Source organism: Adiantum capillus-veneris, chromosome 11 (genome assembly GCF_014529385.1).
Source record: "Adiantum capillus-veneris isolate H3 chromosome 11, ASM1452938v2, whole genome shotgun sequence".
Lineage (NCBI taxonomy): Eukaryota > Viridiplantae > Streptophyta > Polypodiopsida > Polypodiales > Pteridaceae > Adiantum > Adiantum capillus-veneris.
Genome location: NC_140941.1, coordinates 53,605,427 through 53,619,844, shown reverse-complemented (window position 1 = coordinate 53,619,844; position 14,418 = coordinate 53,605,427). Strand labels below are relative to the sequence as shown.

The following is a 14,418-nucleotide window of genomic DNA, read 5'->3' as shown; positions in this document are numbered from 1 at the left end:
ATAAAGCCTTCACAAATATGTGTGCACATGCATGTTGTTGCTATGAACACACTTTCACTACAATAAACACTATACATTAGACAAACACATCTCTCTCTCTCTCTCTCTCTCTCTCTCTCTCTCTCTCACTCATTCTCTCATTCTCTCATCTTCTTTCCTCTTTCCATGGTAAATAGTAATTTAATGGTTTCAAACTCTTATTGTGCAACATGATGGTTATGTGGACCTTGTCACCAATAATGCATTTGAAAATTATGTAGGTGTGCATTCATGCATACGTGTGCACACAATAAGTACGTGGGCATGTGTTTGTGAACATCTCCAAAGAGAGAAACAGAGGGGTGCACTGGGAGATACAAAAGGAAATATTTATAACAACAAACACATATCAATTTAAGAAAACATGCTAATAAGCATACTAAATCAAGAAAACACATTTGTCTAACACCTTACCAAAACAAAACACACCTTAACGTTGGATTTTTTAACATAGAATTGAATTGAATTTGGTAGTGAATTTAATGTGCTTCTTTGAATTGATCTTGTTTGTCGTTCATTAAAAAACACAGTCAATGAAAGTATCCACTTAGTTCAATAGTTCTCAAAGATAGTCAAGAAGAGCTTTAGAAAATCTCAAGGTAATATTTCATAAAATCTAAGCATTTATAAAGTAAAATACTTATTGCAAACTAGATATGAGAATATTACATATCAATTAATAGTGTAGCCCTTGTCAAAAACCATAAATATATAGGATGCGATAAACGTTAGTATCCTAGGTGTGGGATGGCTTGCATAGATTAAACTTTGCAGCAAAAATACCAATGGAACTTATAAGCCTTAGTATTAGATACATAATACTAAGTAGCTTATGTACATATAGATACATTTATTTTAAAAGGAGCATGCTCATATATAATGCTAGCACTAGCTTTATAATTAGAAAGTAGATGCACCCACTTTGCATCTCATAGATCAATAAACTCAAGGTGTCTAGGGGTGGGGAGGATCAAGATGGGCAACAAGTGTTATTATGGTTTGATCATTGCTTACAACTCCACGATGCAAGGCGCTCTTGTACTTCCCATTTGTTAAAGTCTGCAAATCAAGGAAAAGCATGGTTATAAATAAATTCCTTGTGATTAAGAAATTAAAATTCTCATATTTTTTCATGTATTTGAAGTAAAACTTTCTAAACAACTAATTTAGTGGCTAGACATTGTTTATTTTCGGATGAATCAAAATTCATGAAGAGATCTAGGATTGCCAAACCTGTAGTTGGTCACCAATATTGATGACCAAGGCATCAGGAGTGGGGTCTATTGAGAACCATTGGCCATTCTTGAACACCTGAAGTCCATCCTCGTCCTTGTCTTGTAGCAAAACAGTCAAACAACCATGGTCTTTATGCCCATGCGTTCCAAGTACGAGCTCTGGTTGAGGGCAAGGAGGATAATAGTTGGCTCTGAAGAACAAATTGTAGTGTCGAAATTCCTTCTCAAGATGGTCATCTACTTTGCCAAGGCTCTTCGAGATTGCTACTAGCAATCGCGTAAAAAGTCTTTGAAGCTCTAAGCCATATGATTCCACCATACCTCTTAATCAACCATGCAAATCCAGTGAGAATGGATTAGTATTATTATATTAAAAACCTCTTGTAAGCGTACATTATACTTGCTTCTTTCAAGGTTCATATACCTTAATTTCTGTGGTTGAGACGGCCATAAGTCAATTCTTTTAAGGGGTTCAGGAGCAAGAAAGCCAAAGAGTGAGTCCATCCAGTCAGTTGCTACTCCTTGGAAAAAATCCGTGTGGCCATAACCCAAGAAGCCATCAAAATTCTTATTGTCAACATAATAGGGAAGCTTTTTTTCCATAGGAAGCTCAAAGAATTGTCTTGTTGCAAGTCTTGCCCCTTCAATGATGCTCCGAGGTATGCCATGATTGATAGCCTGAAAACAATGGTTTAACAAACAGATGCCATGGTTCTATAGTACATAGTTAGAAAGCTCTAATGGAGAACTCGTTATACCGACATAAGATTACCACCATCAATTTTCTCTGTGATCTCATAGTAATAGAGGACATTTTCTTGCAAGAAACTTACCTTTGGAAGAAAGGTTCATTTTAAATGATGATGCCCATCAGCTTGGCAAAGAAAACAATTTACTAGAACTCTTCTCAACATATATTGCTAATACATAGCCAATGGGTTCCTCTATTGAACTTATAGATTGTTTTTTCTTTTTTTCTTTATTTTAATATGGGACCGGACACTATGGTAATGACTCATTAGCACACATATATAGTCCAATTTAATCTTGACTTTTAGTGTGAATTTTTTTTTAAAGTGCATTTTATTCATATACAAGTCCCTATATTCACAAATGAAACAATAAAAAAACCATCTCTGTAAAATAAATTAAACTAAAAGTTAAAGATTATCTGAAAAAGAAAAAGGAAAAGGGAAAATTACCAAAATACCCCTCTAATTTGTAAAAATTTCCAAAATATCCTTCACTTTTCAAAAGTTCCCAATATACCCTTGTATCATTTTGGAATGGATTTTCTCAATTTTTGCATAATGTAATCTTTATGACAATTGAGTTGTATCTTACACTGGTTTAGACGAAATCTTTCACTAATGAGCTCACAAATAGAGGCATGATCTGTGTCTTAAAATGATGAACGATTTCAACTTTGGTGCCCACAATACCATTTAAAGTCCTAGTTCTATCATCTTCTATTGAGGGAGAACCAATGTTCTTGTGAAGAGTTGCAAAAAAATTGTCAATATAATTAGAGATATTTGAGAGGTTGATGAGGGGTATTTTGGGAATTTTGGAGAAATTGAAGGTCATTTTTGGTCGAATATGAGGGGTATATTGGGAAATTTTCAAACTTGAGGGGTATTTTGGGGAATTTCCACAAATTATAGGGGTATTTTGGTAATTTTCCCAAACAAAAATAGTTCACCAGATTCTAGGAAGAACTTTCCTACGACGTTTCTTCTTCCTGATCCTCCCTCGCTCTCTCTCTCTCTCTCTCTCTCTCTCTCTCTCCCCACGCGCACGCGCGCGCGCGCACACACATGGTTGCCTTACTTGAAAGAAGCCCCACTCCTCGCATGCAAGGGCAATTTGGTGGAGAGTATGAGCTTGGGAGAGCGGATGCAGAAGGCCGGCAAGGTCGATGAGGGGCAGGAAACCAGGCTGCGTCTTCTTTATCAAATGATCAGCATTGTTCTGCGGCCGCTCCTTTGCAGGCACCAAGAACTCGCGCGGCACCTCTGTCACCGCCACCTCCAACAGCTCCTGCACCAGCTTTACTTGCTTCTTCTTCTCATGACCTCCCTCGCCAGCTTCGCCAATATTGCTCGCCATCTCCATCTGAGGCGTTCCTGCTGCAGCACACGCTAACGTTAGCCCTAGCTCGTTACAACTGAAGCGGCGTTACCAGCTTCATTATATAGAGAGGGTGTGTGCGTGCGTGACTCATGTGAGCACGTGGGTGGGTGATCTTTCTCACGTTTACCCTGCGCCTGCTCACTCTCATTATTCACCTCGAGCTACATATGACCTTCTTGTTAATATACTCTTTACTCGCCTATCACGAGTTCTTACCATCCTACATATAACTAGCGTATATGGATGGAGAGAGAGAGAGAGAGAGAGAGAGAGAGAGAGAGGGAGAGAACTTTGGATAAATAACTAGCTACCTAGGGTGTGTGTGTGTGTGTGTGTGTATGTAAGAGAGAGAGAGAGAGAGAGAGAGAGAGAGAGAGAGGTTCTCACCATACTACATGTAGCCACCTATAAAGCTCTTGCAAGATGTTAAATCTACTCTACTTGCTTATCGAGAGTTCTTACCATCTTGCATATAACTAGGTTTATACAATATAGGGGGGGGGGGGGGGGGGGGGGGGGGGAGGGGGGGAGAGAGGAGAGAGAGAGAGAGAGAGAGAGAAATCTTACCATCTTGCATATAACTAGGTATGTACATATATGGAGAGAGAGAGAGAGAGAGAGGGGGAGAGAGAGCTTTGGATAAATAGAACCTTTTCACCTTCTCCAAGATTTGGTTTTGAAAACAATTATATGAGTACGGAGCCGTGCTCACATATCCTAGTTTGTAATGTAAATTTCCTTATTGAAAATGAGAAATCCTCATTAATATTCTACGGGACCTTAATTTCCAAGATCACATTTTTGATATTTTTAATGTAAATTCTGATAAATACCCTAGAGGTTTGCATACATCTCCATTTTCTAGTCAGTTAAGCCTTGGAAAATCTTAGTTGAAAATTTGGTTTATTTTTTTGGAGACACAGTAATAACATTAAAGTCTTCCAAAGTACATAATAGAAACACTAACCCTAGCTGAATACAACTAAAGCAGCCACTATAAGAGGAAAAGTCCAGAACCGACACTATTGTCGTGAATTAACAAAAGGGAGCAAAAGATGCGGTAGTGTTCCAATAGGAATATGCATGGTTATAGATGTGGATATATATCCATGCACGTATGTTATCGCGTATATTGTCACTACACAGATTTTGAAATTAACAACATACTTTAAATTACATGTCATACCTTACCTGCATAATTTGAAGCGCAAATGAACAATACTGAAACTTTATTACAAATAAAGCAATGATTCCAAATGAGTTTTATGTACAAATGAGGGTTTGTTGTGCCATATCTGCACTAGTAAAAGAGGACTACAAAAAATGTATCAATCTAAGTCCTGCTCCTCCTCCTCGAGAGGTACATAAGTTTGATGGCTCTCACTATACAACAACCAAAAACAAATTAGTTAAATCAATAACTTAAAATGATTATTACAATATTCATTAACTATACAACAACCAAAAACCAAATTAGATAAATCAATAACTCAAAATGGTTATTACAATATTCATTAACTATACTTGCCACTTGTAGAGAGTGCAATTGCTGAGTTGAATTGCTCATGAGAGATACAATGGTTTTCTAACAAACCATTGCCAAGGATCGAACTCCATGTGTCTCTCTCAATACTTGACCATCTCTCTAGTAGGACAGGTCAAAGTGACATTTTCCTCAATTAAAGATTATCAAAAAGTTTCATAAGCTAAACCATCTCCTATACAAATTGCACAATTAAAAATTACTTACATATTTATCATTCCAAGTTGCTTAATTTGTATGTCAAATCCTAGTGTGTCTGGCTCGAGCTTCGCATTGTTGTCTATGGGATGAGCGTACTGCCACTTCCTCGCTCTTTTTTTTTTGCATGGACCACTCCCACTCTTCTCATCAGCCATGTTGTCGCCATGCACTATAAGAGGAGCATTCCACAACTGCGCCTAGCAATGCCACGAAAAAACAAAGAAAAATAGAAAGAGAATATATGCGTATGCGAAAATACCAGCGGCAAAAAGCGTAGTAGTGGTTAAGCAGCCATATACGTGGTAATAGTCGCAGGTGTGTACCCACTACTATTATCGCGTACCTTGCTACTGTTATTACCACTAAACACCTATTCAAAAATAAAGGTGCTCATTTGGGCCACCCAAAATTGGTTGGCCCAAATGAGCACCTTTATTTTTTACTTGCATAAAACAATGAAACATCAATTGTTTTTTGAAAGAGTATACAAAAAAACAAAAAATTGAATTTAAATTTACTTTACCTTGACAATTTAATGTGCAAAAGATCAACTATTTAAAAAAGTTACAAATAAAATAAAAATAATTGTATATACATTGTGTCACATTGGAACTTTATGAAAGTTTGGATAAATATTTTTTTATCTAATCCTCCTCCTCCTCATCGCCGTCCATAGACACGTACTTTTCATCACCTTGACTCTACATAAACCGTAACCAAATTAAACAAATATCAGCATCTCAAAATAATTGATACAAAATTATTTGTTTAAACTTATCGCTTGTAGTGATCCAACGTGACGTGGGACCCTGCGATGCCATGGGAGTGGGGCCCTACAATGGAAGGAGAGTAGGATGGTAAGAAGGGGCCTTAGACTGAGGTGTTATTGGTGAGAGGCTTTGGATGTAAGGAGTTCCTCCTTGACTCCCCCATGGCATGGAATCATTAGGAGATTTCGGAGGTCTTTTAGAGGGCCTTTTGGTAGAGAGAGGAAAATAAGCTCCTCCAATGAGAGAAGAGCCTACGTTACGTAGAAAAATCGATTGATATTAACAAAAATATAAAAGGTGTCCCTCTCCTCATTTAATAATCTAGTGGTCTTTGAAGACGAGCACTCTCTTTTATTTAATGCGAGCACCTTTTTCAGAAGGTAGATGCAGTGCATTTAATACGGGATACGTCATTACTAGAACTCAAAAAGTCACAAAACTATCAAGTGGTGGAAGATTTTGAAACTTTTGATACTGCTAATGCGTCCGGAACGCACATATCTCCTAGAAATGAATGTCCAATTGCCTCGCTTAGACATCCAAAGAGGCCAAAAATGTCAAACACCCCTAAAAGAACATTTAACTAACGGCGCGCGAGGGGGCATTCCAAAATTTTGGAATGCCTCTTCGCGCGCCGTTAGTAAAAAGGCCCTTTTTCCCTCTTTTTAGGGAGCTTTTTGAGAGGAAAATGTCCAAAAACCTCTAAAAAGGGGCTTTTTGGAAAGATAAGTATCCAAAAATCACTAAAAGGAGCTTTGTACTAACGGCACGCGAGGGGGCATTCCAAAATTTTGGAATGCCTCTTCGCGCGCCGTTAGTAAAAAGGCCCTTTTTTTCTCTTTTTAGGGAGCTTTTTGAGAGGAAAATGTCCAAAAACCTCTAAAAAGGGACTTTTTGGAAAGATAAGTGTCCAAAAATCACTAAAAGGAGCTTTGTACTAACGACGTGCGAGGGGGCATTCCAAAATTTTGGAATGCCTCCTCGCGCGCCGTTAGTAAAAAGGCCCTTTTTCTTTTTTTTAGGGAGCTTTTTGAGAGGAAAATGTCCAAAAACCTTTAGAAAGGGCCTTTTTGGAAAGATAAGTGTCCAAAAATCACTAAAAGGAGCTTTGTACTAACGGCGCGCAGAGGGGCATTCTAAAATTTTAGAATGCCTCCTCGCGCGCCTTTAGTAAAAAGCCCATTTTTGGGGGTTTTTTGACATTTTTTGCCTCTCCGGATGTCGGAATGAGACAAGTAGACATTCGTTTTTAAGGTATTTTGGCGTTCCGGATGCATTGGTGGTGTCAAAATCCTCAAAATCTATCACTATTTTACAGTTTGTGACTTTTCAACTTTCAGTGATGACGTAAGCTGCATTGAATGCGCTGCACCTGCCTCCTGAAAAAGACGCTCGCATTAAATAAAAAAGTGACCGTTTTCAAGGACGATTGGAAATATAAATGTACTTTTTAGAGTGTCTGGTTGTCCTTTTGGACGTACTCACAAGGTGCAAGTGCATTTTAAAAAAAGTTTCTAGAGAGAGAAATACAATTTCTTACAAGGACCTCCAAATGACCTCCGAAATTTTCTAATGGCAGAGAAAAACCGTAGGTCATGACAAGCTGTTGTGTGGAGTATACCAGCCAAACAATGCATCCGTCGAATGGAGGTACAGGTCCCGTAAAGAGATAGCCCGCTCATTAGGAAGTGAATGGGAAATAAGAGGGCCTCTTTATTTGGCATTTTAAGGGAATGCTTAAAGCTTAAGCCAAGTTTGACCAAGCCTAAAGAGAGGGCAAAAAGGCCTATGTTGAGATTTTAAATAAAGCCATTTCCATATTTTGAATTTGAAAATAGTCTATTTAGTAACCCAAAAGAGAGGTGAATAAATGAATTTTAAAATGGCCTTTTCCTAACCCTCTTCTCTCTCTAATATATAAAGCACTCTCTCTCTCTCTCATTTAGATTTCATTAAAGAAGGCACTTTTCAGCCCCCTGCCAAAAAAGTAGATTTTCCACATTCTCTCACTGCATTCTCTATCTAAAATGTGATCCAACTCTCTCTCTTTCTTTTTACCCCTTTTCTCTCTTGTCACTTTCCCTCCCAATCATTAAGGAACATTCTTGGCTACCTCTTTCTCACAGAGTACAGATTCTCCAAGGTTACAGATCTGCCCTCTCTCCCACTCTCTCTTACTTTATTGTCTTTCTCTCTCTCTCTCTCTCTCTCTCTCTCTCTCTCTCTCTCTCTCTCTCTCTCCGCGTCCCCCCCCATGCTTCTCCCACTCCAGCTCCAACTGAGAGCAATGGAAAACTCGATCCATTACCTTTATGTCCAGCAGCATTTCTCTCTCTACACTCATGATCAACAATTCGAATTCAAAGAAGATTGAGCTACACTCCCTCTCTTTCCTTCCTTCACAACATAATCCTTTTCTCCTATCTCTGAGTACTCTCCACTTCGTTCCTCCATAGCCACCTTCACCTTCTTGTAGCAGTCACCATTACACATTCTCTCTAATTTTCTTGATTAACTAATACAAATGTCATTCAATCCCCTACCATTGCAAGAGATTACTAACAAGTCAAAATGATATTGATTAAATGTTGATTTAGAGTAAGAGTACACTATTGTGCGACTTGGCACATCGAATCCCAATACTAGAGATCATCTATGGAATCTTGGGTGCAAGGCAATCAACTTATGGGTTGATGGCCATAGTTACCTTGGCAATCCAATGACTACTGCATCATCGCCTTTTTGTAATGTCACTGAGCTACTCCATTGTATTACAAATGGGAGGGAGGATTGTTTGGCTACTACTATTGGAGATTACATTTAGCTTTTATGAATGAAAGGGAAGCAAGAAAACATCTCTGTGCTGCCTATTCATCATTGCAAGATAAGTACGTGAAAGACATTTAGTAGCAAGCCAATGAGAAGAGAAAGCAGCTAAACAACGAGATATCAAAGCCTATTAAAAAAGTAGAGCATCAAAAAATGGAGCAAGAGCTCCGTATAGACAATTACGTTCAGCTACAACACACTGCATGTAATATGTACTGGCAAATCGATCATCTCACACACATTCCATTGAGCTACCACATTCGCAAGCGCAAGAGACATGCGATGTCTATGGTATCTTCAAGCGGTGGAGCTCGAAAGAAATGTATCCATCAAATTCTATAGGAATACAAATGCAAGCTTCTAATTTCTTACATTTTTTGCAGGTTGCTGTAATATTATTTCAATATGCAGAAACTTGGCTCGGATGATGATGGGAATCGATTCCGATGCTCAAATGATTGGACATACTTTGCTACAATATATTATCAAACCAAAGGAGTTGGTGGAGCTATTGGATTATCTATCCAATGCTAGCATTGCTAATGTTTTACGCCAGAAGTGTTTTAGTGAGCTAAAGAGCATTGTGTCGCCTCAGGAGATGATGGAGGTGTGTGACAATGCAGAAATAAGTTTCAAGTCCTACGAAGATTTCTATAGACTTGTCACACTAGGTCACAGAGCAAAAGGTTTGTTTAGGTTGCTACCAGCACCTTACAGTGTCAGCATTGCAAAAAGGTGTGCCAATAATGATGTTGCAATTTTGTTGGGTGGATTTCAATATATGGAGGATTCCCTACCATTAGAAGAGAGCAAATCCTTCCATTACAAAACGAGTTCAATAATGTCTATGTTGACTTATTGAAGATCCAAGAGTCAATGATCATATTTTATAGGTTGACACAAGAAGAGTGTGATGGCAAAGTTATATTTGTGATGAAGCTTGATGAGTGCCAGATTTTCAAAGGTCAACGGCTCGAAAGGGTAAGCGTTACGATTATGAACAGAGCCTTGGTGAGCGTCGATGTTGAGCTAAATGCCAATGAGAAGGAAAACACGTATTTAGGTGTTCAGCACATGAATAATATTTGATGGCTGCAGCTTTTCATCTCCTACATGAGACACATGAGTCCCTCAAATGGTATTTTAATCACACCCCAATCTTTGATGTCATGTACAAAAAGAAAAGAAGGACAAAGTGACACCTGAAGAACAACAAGCCCAAGAGGAGAGGAGGAAAAAGTATAAAGATGATCCTCCTCAATGGGCCAGGTAGGCGGTTCCTCCACCATCACCAACAGCACAGAAAAGGTGGAGATGGAAGCCAATCACAATTGCTCTGTGTTGCAACACGGAAGGTGGAACACCTTTTATATCATGATATGTCCAGGCAAATATATCCCTGAATTCCTTGAGAACGTGAGATTAGAAAATATCAAAAGAGCATTGAGCCAATCATACCCAAAGTGGCCTTCCCTTGGGTGGTGAGAGAGGTGATGGACAAATATAGCGACTTTGTTACACGTATACAAAGCACATGTTTACTGGCCCTACAGGATACCGCCGAAGACATTTTGGTGCAGCTGTTTTAGGATGGCGTCTCCTGCATGGTGCATGCTAAGCGTGTGACATTGAGAAATACGGATTTAGCTTTAGCAATCAATTTACAAAATGAAGGATGTATTCATCAGCAATAGTTTATCCCATGTACTCTCTCTTGATGAGATTTGTAATCTTTCCCTATAATATCAAATGTCGAATTTCTACCATTCCGTGCAATTGTTCAACTTTATTTTGTACATTGTCTTTTATAAGTATTTTAATTGTTGGGTATGTTAAATTTAAGCTAGCCACCATGCCACATGGCTCGTTCGGTAGTGTCGACATGCACACAACCTCGAACATGCAGCCACCGTGCGTCCAGGGGGCACATTTGGTGATTCTTTTGCAAAACGCGGTGACGGAGGGGGTACGGGGTCCATCGGACCATGAATGACCACCGTGGTGCTTCGCGCGGTTGGACAAGGCAAAAAAAAGCCCGCACATAATTCATATTTTGTGCAAAAATCTTGATGATTCTCGATGTGTTCGTGATTAGCTCATGCATGACATGATAGTAGAGGATGGTTTGTACTTCATGCAAGCCGAGTAATACCTTTTTTTATACATGCATGGCATGCTTGCATCATCGACCCTTCATGTGAAGCAAGACCATGCTTTTACACAGTGTTGTTTCTCCTGCTATTGTCTCCACGCCACGTCTATACGGCTTGGCAGATCAAGGGAGCACCCACCTATTCCGGCAATGACTACACGTAAGTTCTTTCGTTTCTTGCCATGTTATTATGTACATGCTTGGCTTCACGCCTATACCGCAAGAAATCCCATTAATACGAGGACTATAGGCGGCTTAGGCCATGCACGACATGTCCAGCCTGTGCTTGTGTGATACACATTCTATCCGATGTTTACATCATGATATTTTTCATCTCATAGCACAAAGGTGCATGACTTTCTAGACAACATCTATCATAAGTATGTTGACGTGCGAGCGGCTTCCTTAATTCATGCAATGGCAAGACCCTTCGAGAAAGGCTCTCAAGGTTGAGTTCCAGTTGCGTAAGCCAAGGCATGTTGTGATCATGATGAAGAAAAGGCCAATTGTCAAAGCACGCAAGCTTAGACATACACTATCAATTGAAGCGTTTATGCTCTTTGTCACCAGGTTGGTCGACTGGTCACATAAGGTGTCCGATTTACTGGAGTCGTTGCTTGGGACTCTCTTGCTTCCATGAATTGGTATCCATCCTACTCGCATGACAAGGCATCCTCTATGAGTTGAGCATGACCTCGTATGTTGAGTAAGGGTACACCTTTTTGATGCTAGCTCCCTTGTGATTGCATGTCCTCCAGTGCTATCTGACACCTTGCTACGAGCGTGTGTTAGAGATTTCAATAAGGAGTATGCAAGGCATAATTCAGGGGTCACCCAATTGTGACTTTATTTTCCCCCACACAAAGCAGAGACCTAGAGCTGGGTTTCACTCTCTTATCTATGAGATAACCTCTCATCAAGCAGAGTTTGCATGCTATGAATGCACCACATGCAAGGCATGTGGGGAGTTGTGAGATGCAACACTAGAGCTGCTTGAGTTGTTGTTATTTCTTGACTTGTGCAAGGCACACTTAAGATTTGGTGAGCAAGGCTTATCTGATTTCACATTAGGCTATGAGCCATGTTTTTAACAAGGAGGCAAGCTATGAGCCCGAGGCAGTCACTTATCAAAAGACCCCTATATCACGTGCGTTCAAGAGGTAATTAATAATACCCCAATATACATACTATACTTACACTGTGAGCCTATTTAAAAAACCCCCACCCCCCTCTGTATGTATACATTTTTATACATTTCGGTCTTTTAATAATCCTCTCCGATTAACTCACATGATATCATACACATTCTAAAAAGTGACCGCCCCGGGGCTATGAGCTTCTTTCTTGTAGGTCTAGTTGTTTCACTTCAGTGTGAAAAAATACGCATTTCTTTGGGTGTTTAAGAATGGCACACGATTTTTTGTTACGAGTCACTCCAGTGCCTATCACACTGCTATGAACATGTGTTCTATGCATGCATACACTCTTGTCTATGTGACTAATAGGCACGACATACACCACATATAAGTCCTTTGCAAATTTAGATTCCATTGTTTCTGTCGAGGACGGTATGCTTTGCAAGTGCTTCGATACTGTCACTTTATAAAGGTGTATATGATATTCTCTACTATCGATGATAGTAATTAAGATTTTTATCTCTTTCATCTAGGAGACAACATCTCATCAAGCATGATTTGCAATCACGACATTCCTCACATGCATGGTGTGTTGGTGGGTTTGATTGATTAGAGCTACTTGCTTGTGATGGTGTCTCTTGGTTAGTGCAGGACGCACATAAAGTTTAGTAGGCACAGCCTATCTAAGACAAAATTACACTATGAATTTTCTCACTACATAGGCATTCTTAGTGTGAGGTCATCCTCTCTTTAATGCCTCTGAGTATACGATAGTTCAATCAGAGTATGACTCTTCAATATGATTGTTTCTATGCGCATACGATCTTTTGGACTTACCACAAGCCGTTCATATCTATACTAGGCCAAGTGACTATGCTATGACATCTTTCAATGTTGTTTCAAGAAAGTGCCAAGTCAAGGCACCTTGTTTCATGAAGCCCAAGGTTACGACACCTTGTAGATAGCACCCTCTATCCTACGGTAGTTATGATGCTTTGCGGTTACGATTAGACTGCTTTCCAGTTTTGTGTCAAGTGGCACGGGTTTGGGTTTGTACAATGCTAATGCAATGGACTTCTTGTGTCTCACCAGCACATTCCAATAGTTTTCTATATGATCTATTTCATATAGTTATAGCTACAGTAGCTAAGAGTTAAAGGAAGATAATTGTGCTCATTAGTTAAGCAACATCTTGAGCAAATTTCTTTGAATGTATGTTAACCTATGGTGGTTAGTTGCAACCTTATTCTTCACTTGCTTTAGGAGCTAAGAATATTTGGCAAAGACTCAGATCAGTACATACCATTCTTAGTCAAGTTACAGGGAAAGTAAGATTATCCTATGCGCTATGTTGGGAATACGATTCCAACCTAAGTGCTATGTTTAGAATATTATTCTAGCCTAAGGAGGTGTTTCAGTAACTAAAACTTGATACGGGTGCAACAACTCAGGAAACAAGTTCTCAGTTGTTAAGTCGAAGCGCATCAGAGTTTTTAGCTTATGAGATATAGCTTCTCAGCTAACTCATGGTTTTTAGTTGTTTATGTTTCTAGCAAATGTTTGTTTATAGTGCTTAGTTCACAGGTCCAAGCATTGGTTTAGGTAAAACCCTTTACTTCTATGGACTATTTTGTCAAGGTAAGTATGAGGTACTTTTCCTCTTCATGGTAAGTGTTTCTTTTACGCTATATTGTACATGTGGACTATATGTTAGTGATTTTTTGATACACATGACACGATCATGTTTCTTTTTTGTCAGGATTAGAGGTGTGTGTACATAGTACCTAGCTTGCCTTTCCACATGTCAAATTTTCCATACAATGGACTAGAAGCTTCACCACAGACATTACTTGTCTTTGGGGTCAATATGTTTAAGACGATCACATGACTACAGTAGATATTTTTCTTTTGGCACATGTTTTACGTTACGTGGATGTCAACATGGTCTAGGAACTCATAGAGTTTGGTTTATCCATCGTATGGAGCAGGTTTAATGAGGGTCCCTCTCACTCTTGTCGCTGAGTGTTTCACATTTCCTCCACACAAGTAATTTTTGTACTTGATGGATGTTACATTTCCAACATCCCTATGTGAGGCATATTCCGCATGAGGAGAATATGAGTTCTCAGGGACTGACACTGGCGCCATTCCTTAATTATGTGTCATGACAAAGTCCCAAGGTGCTGGTCAATCCCATTTCCCAAGACCATTCTAGCACAAGTACTGGGAACAATTTCAGTGGCCAAAAATTGTCGGGTACTAGGTAAGGCTTGCTTACGGTAGCAAGTTATGATTACAAGATGAAACTTTAATGGATAGTTGCTTGACACAAGTTTCTAAGGATGAACAAGTGTATTTTCATTACACACTTCAGACCTGG

At 39.2% G+C, this 14,418-nt stretch overlaps 1 protein-coding gene across 1 annotated transcript; it reads right to left on the bottom strand.

Annotated features, from left to right (window-relative positions):
• Positions 1-749: 749 nt before the first annotated feature.
• Positions 750-3,397, bottom strand: LOC147447242 (jasmonate-induced oxygenase 2-like). The gene is made up of 4 exons (XM_086524286.1): positions 3,105-3,397; positions 1,699-1,952; positions 1,273-1,597; positions 750-1,098 (listed from the first exon to the last, which is right to left on the bottom strand). The coding sequence occupies exons 1-4, from the start codon at positions 3,387-3,389 to the stop codon at positions 994-996; spliced, it is 969 nt and encodes a 322-aa protein (XP_086380412.1). The 5' UTR covers positions 3,390-3,397; the 3' UTR covers positions 750-993.
• Positions 3,398-14,418: the final 11,021 nt, after the last annotated feature.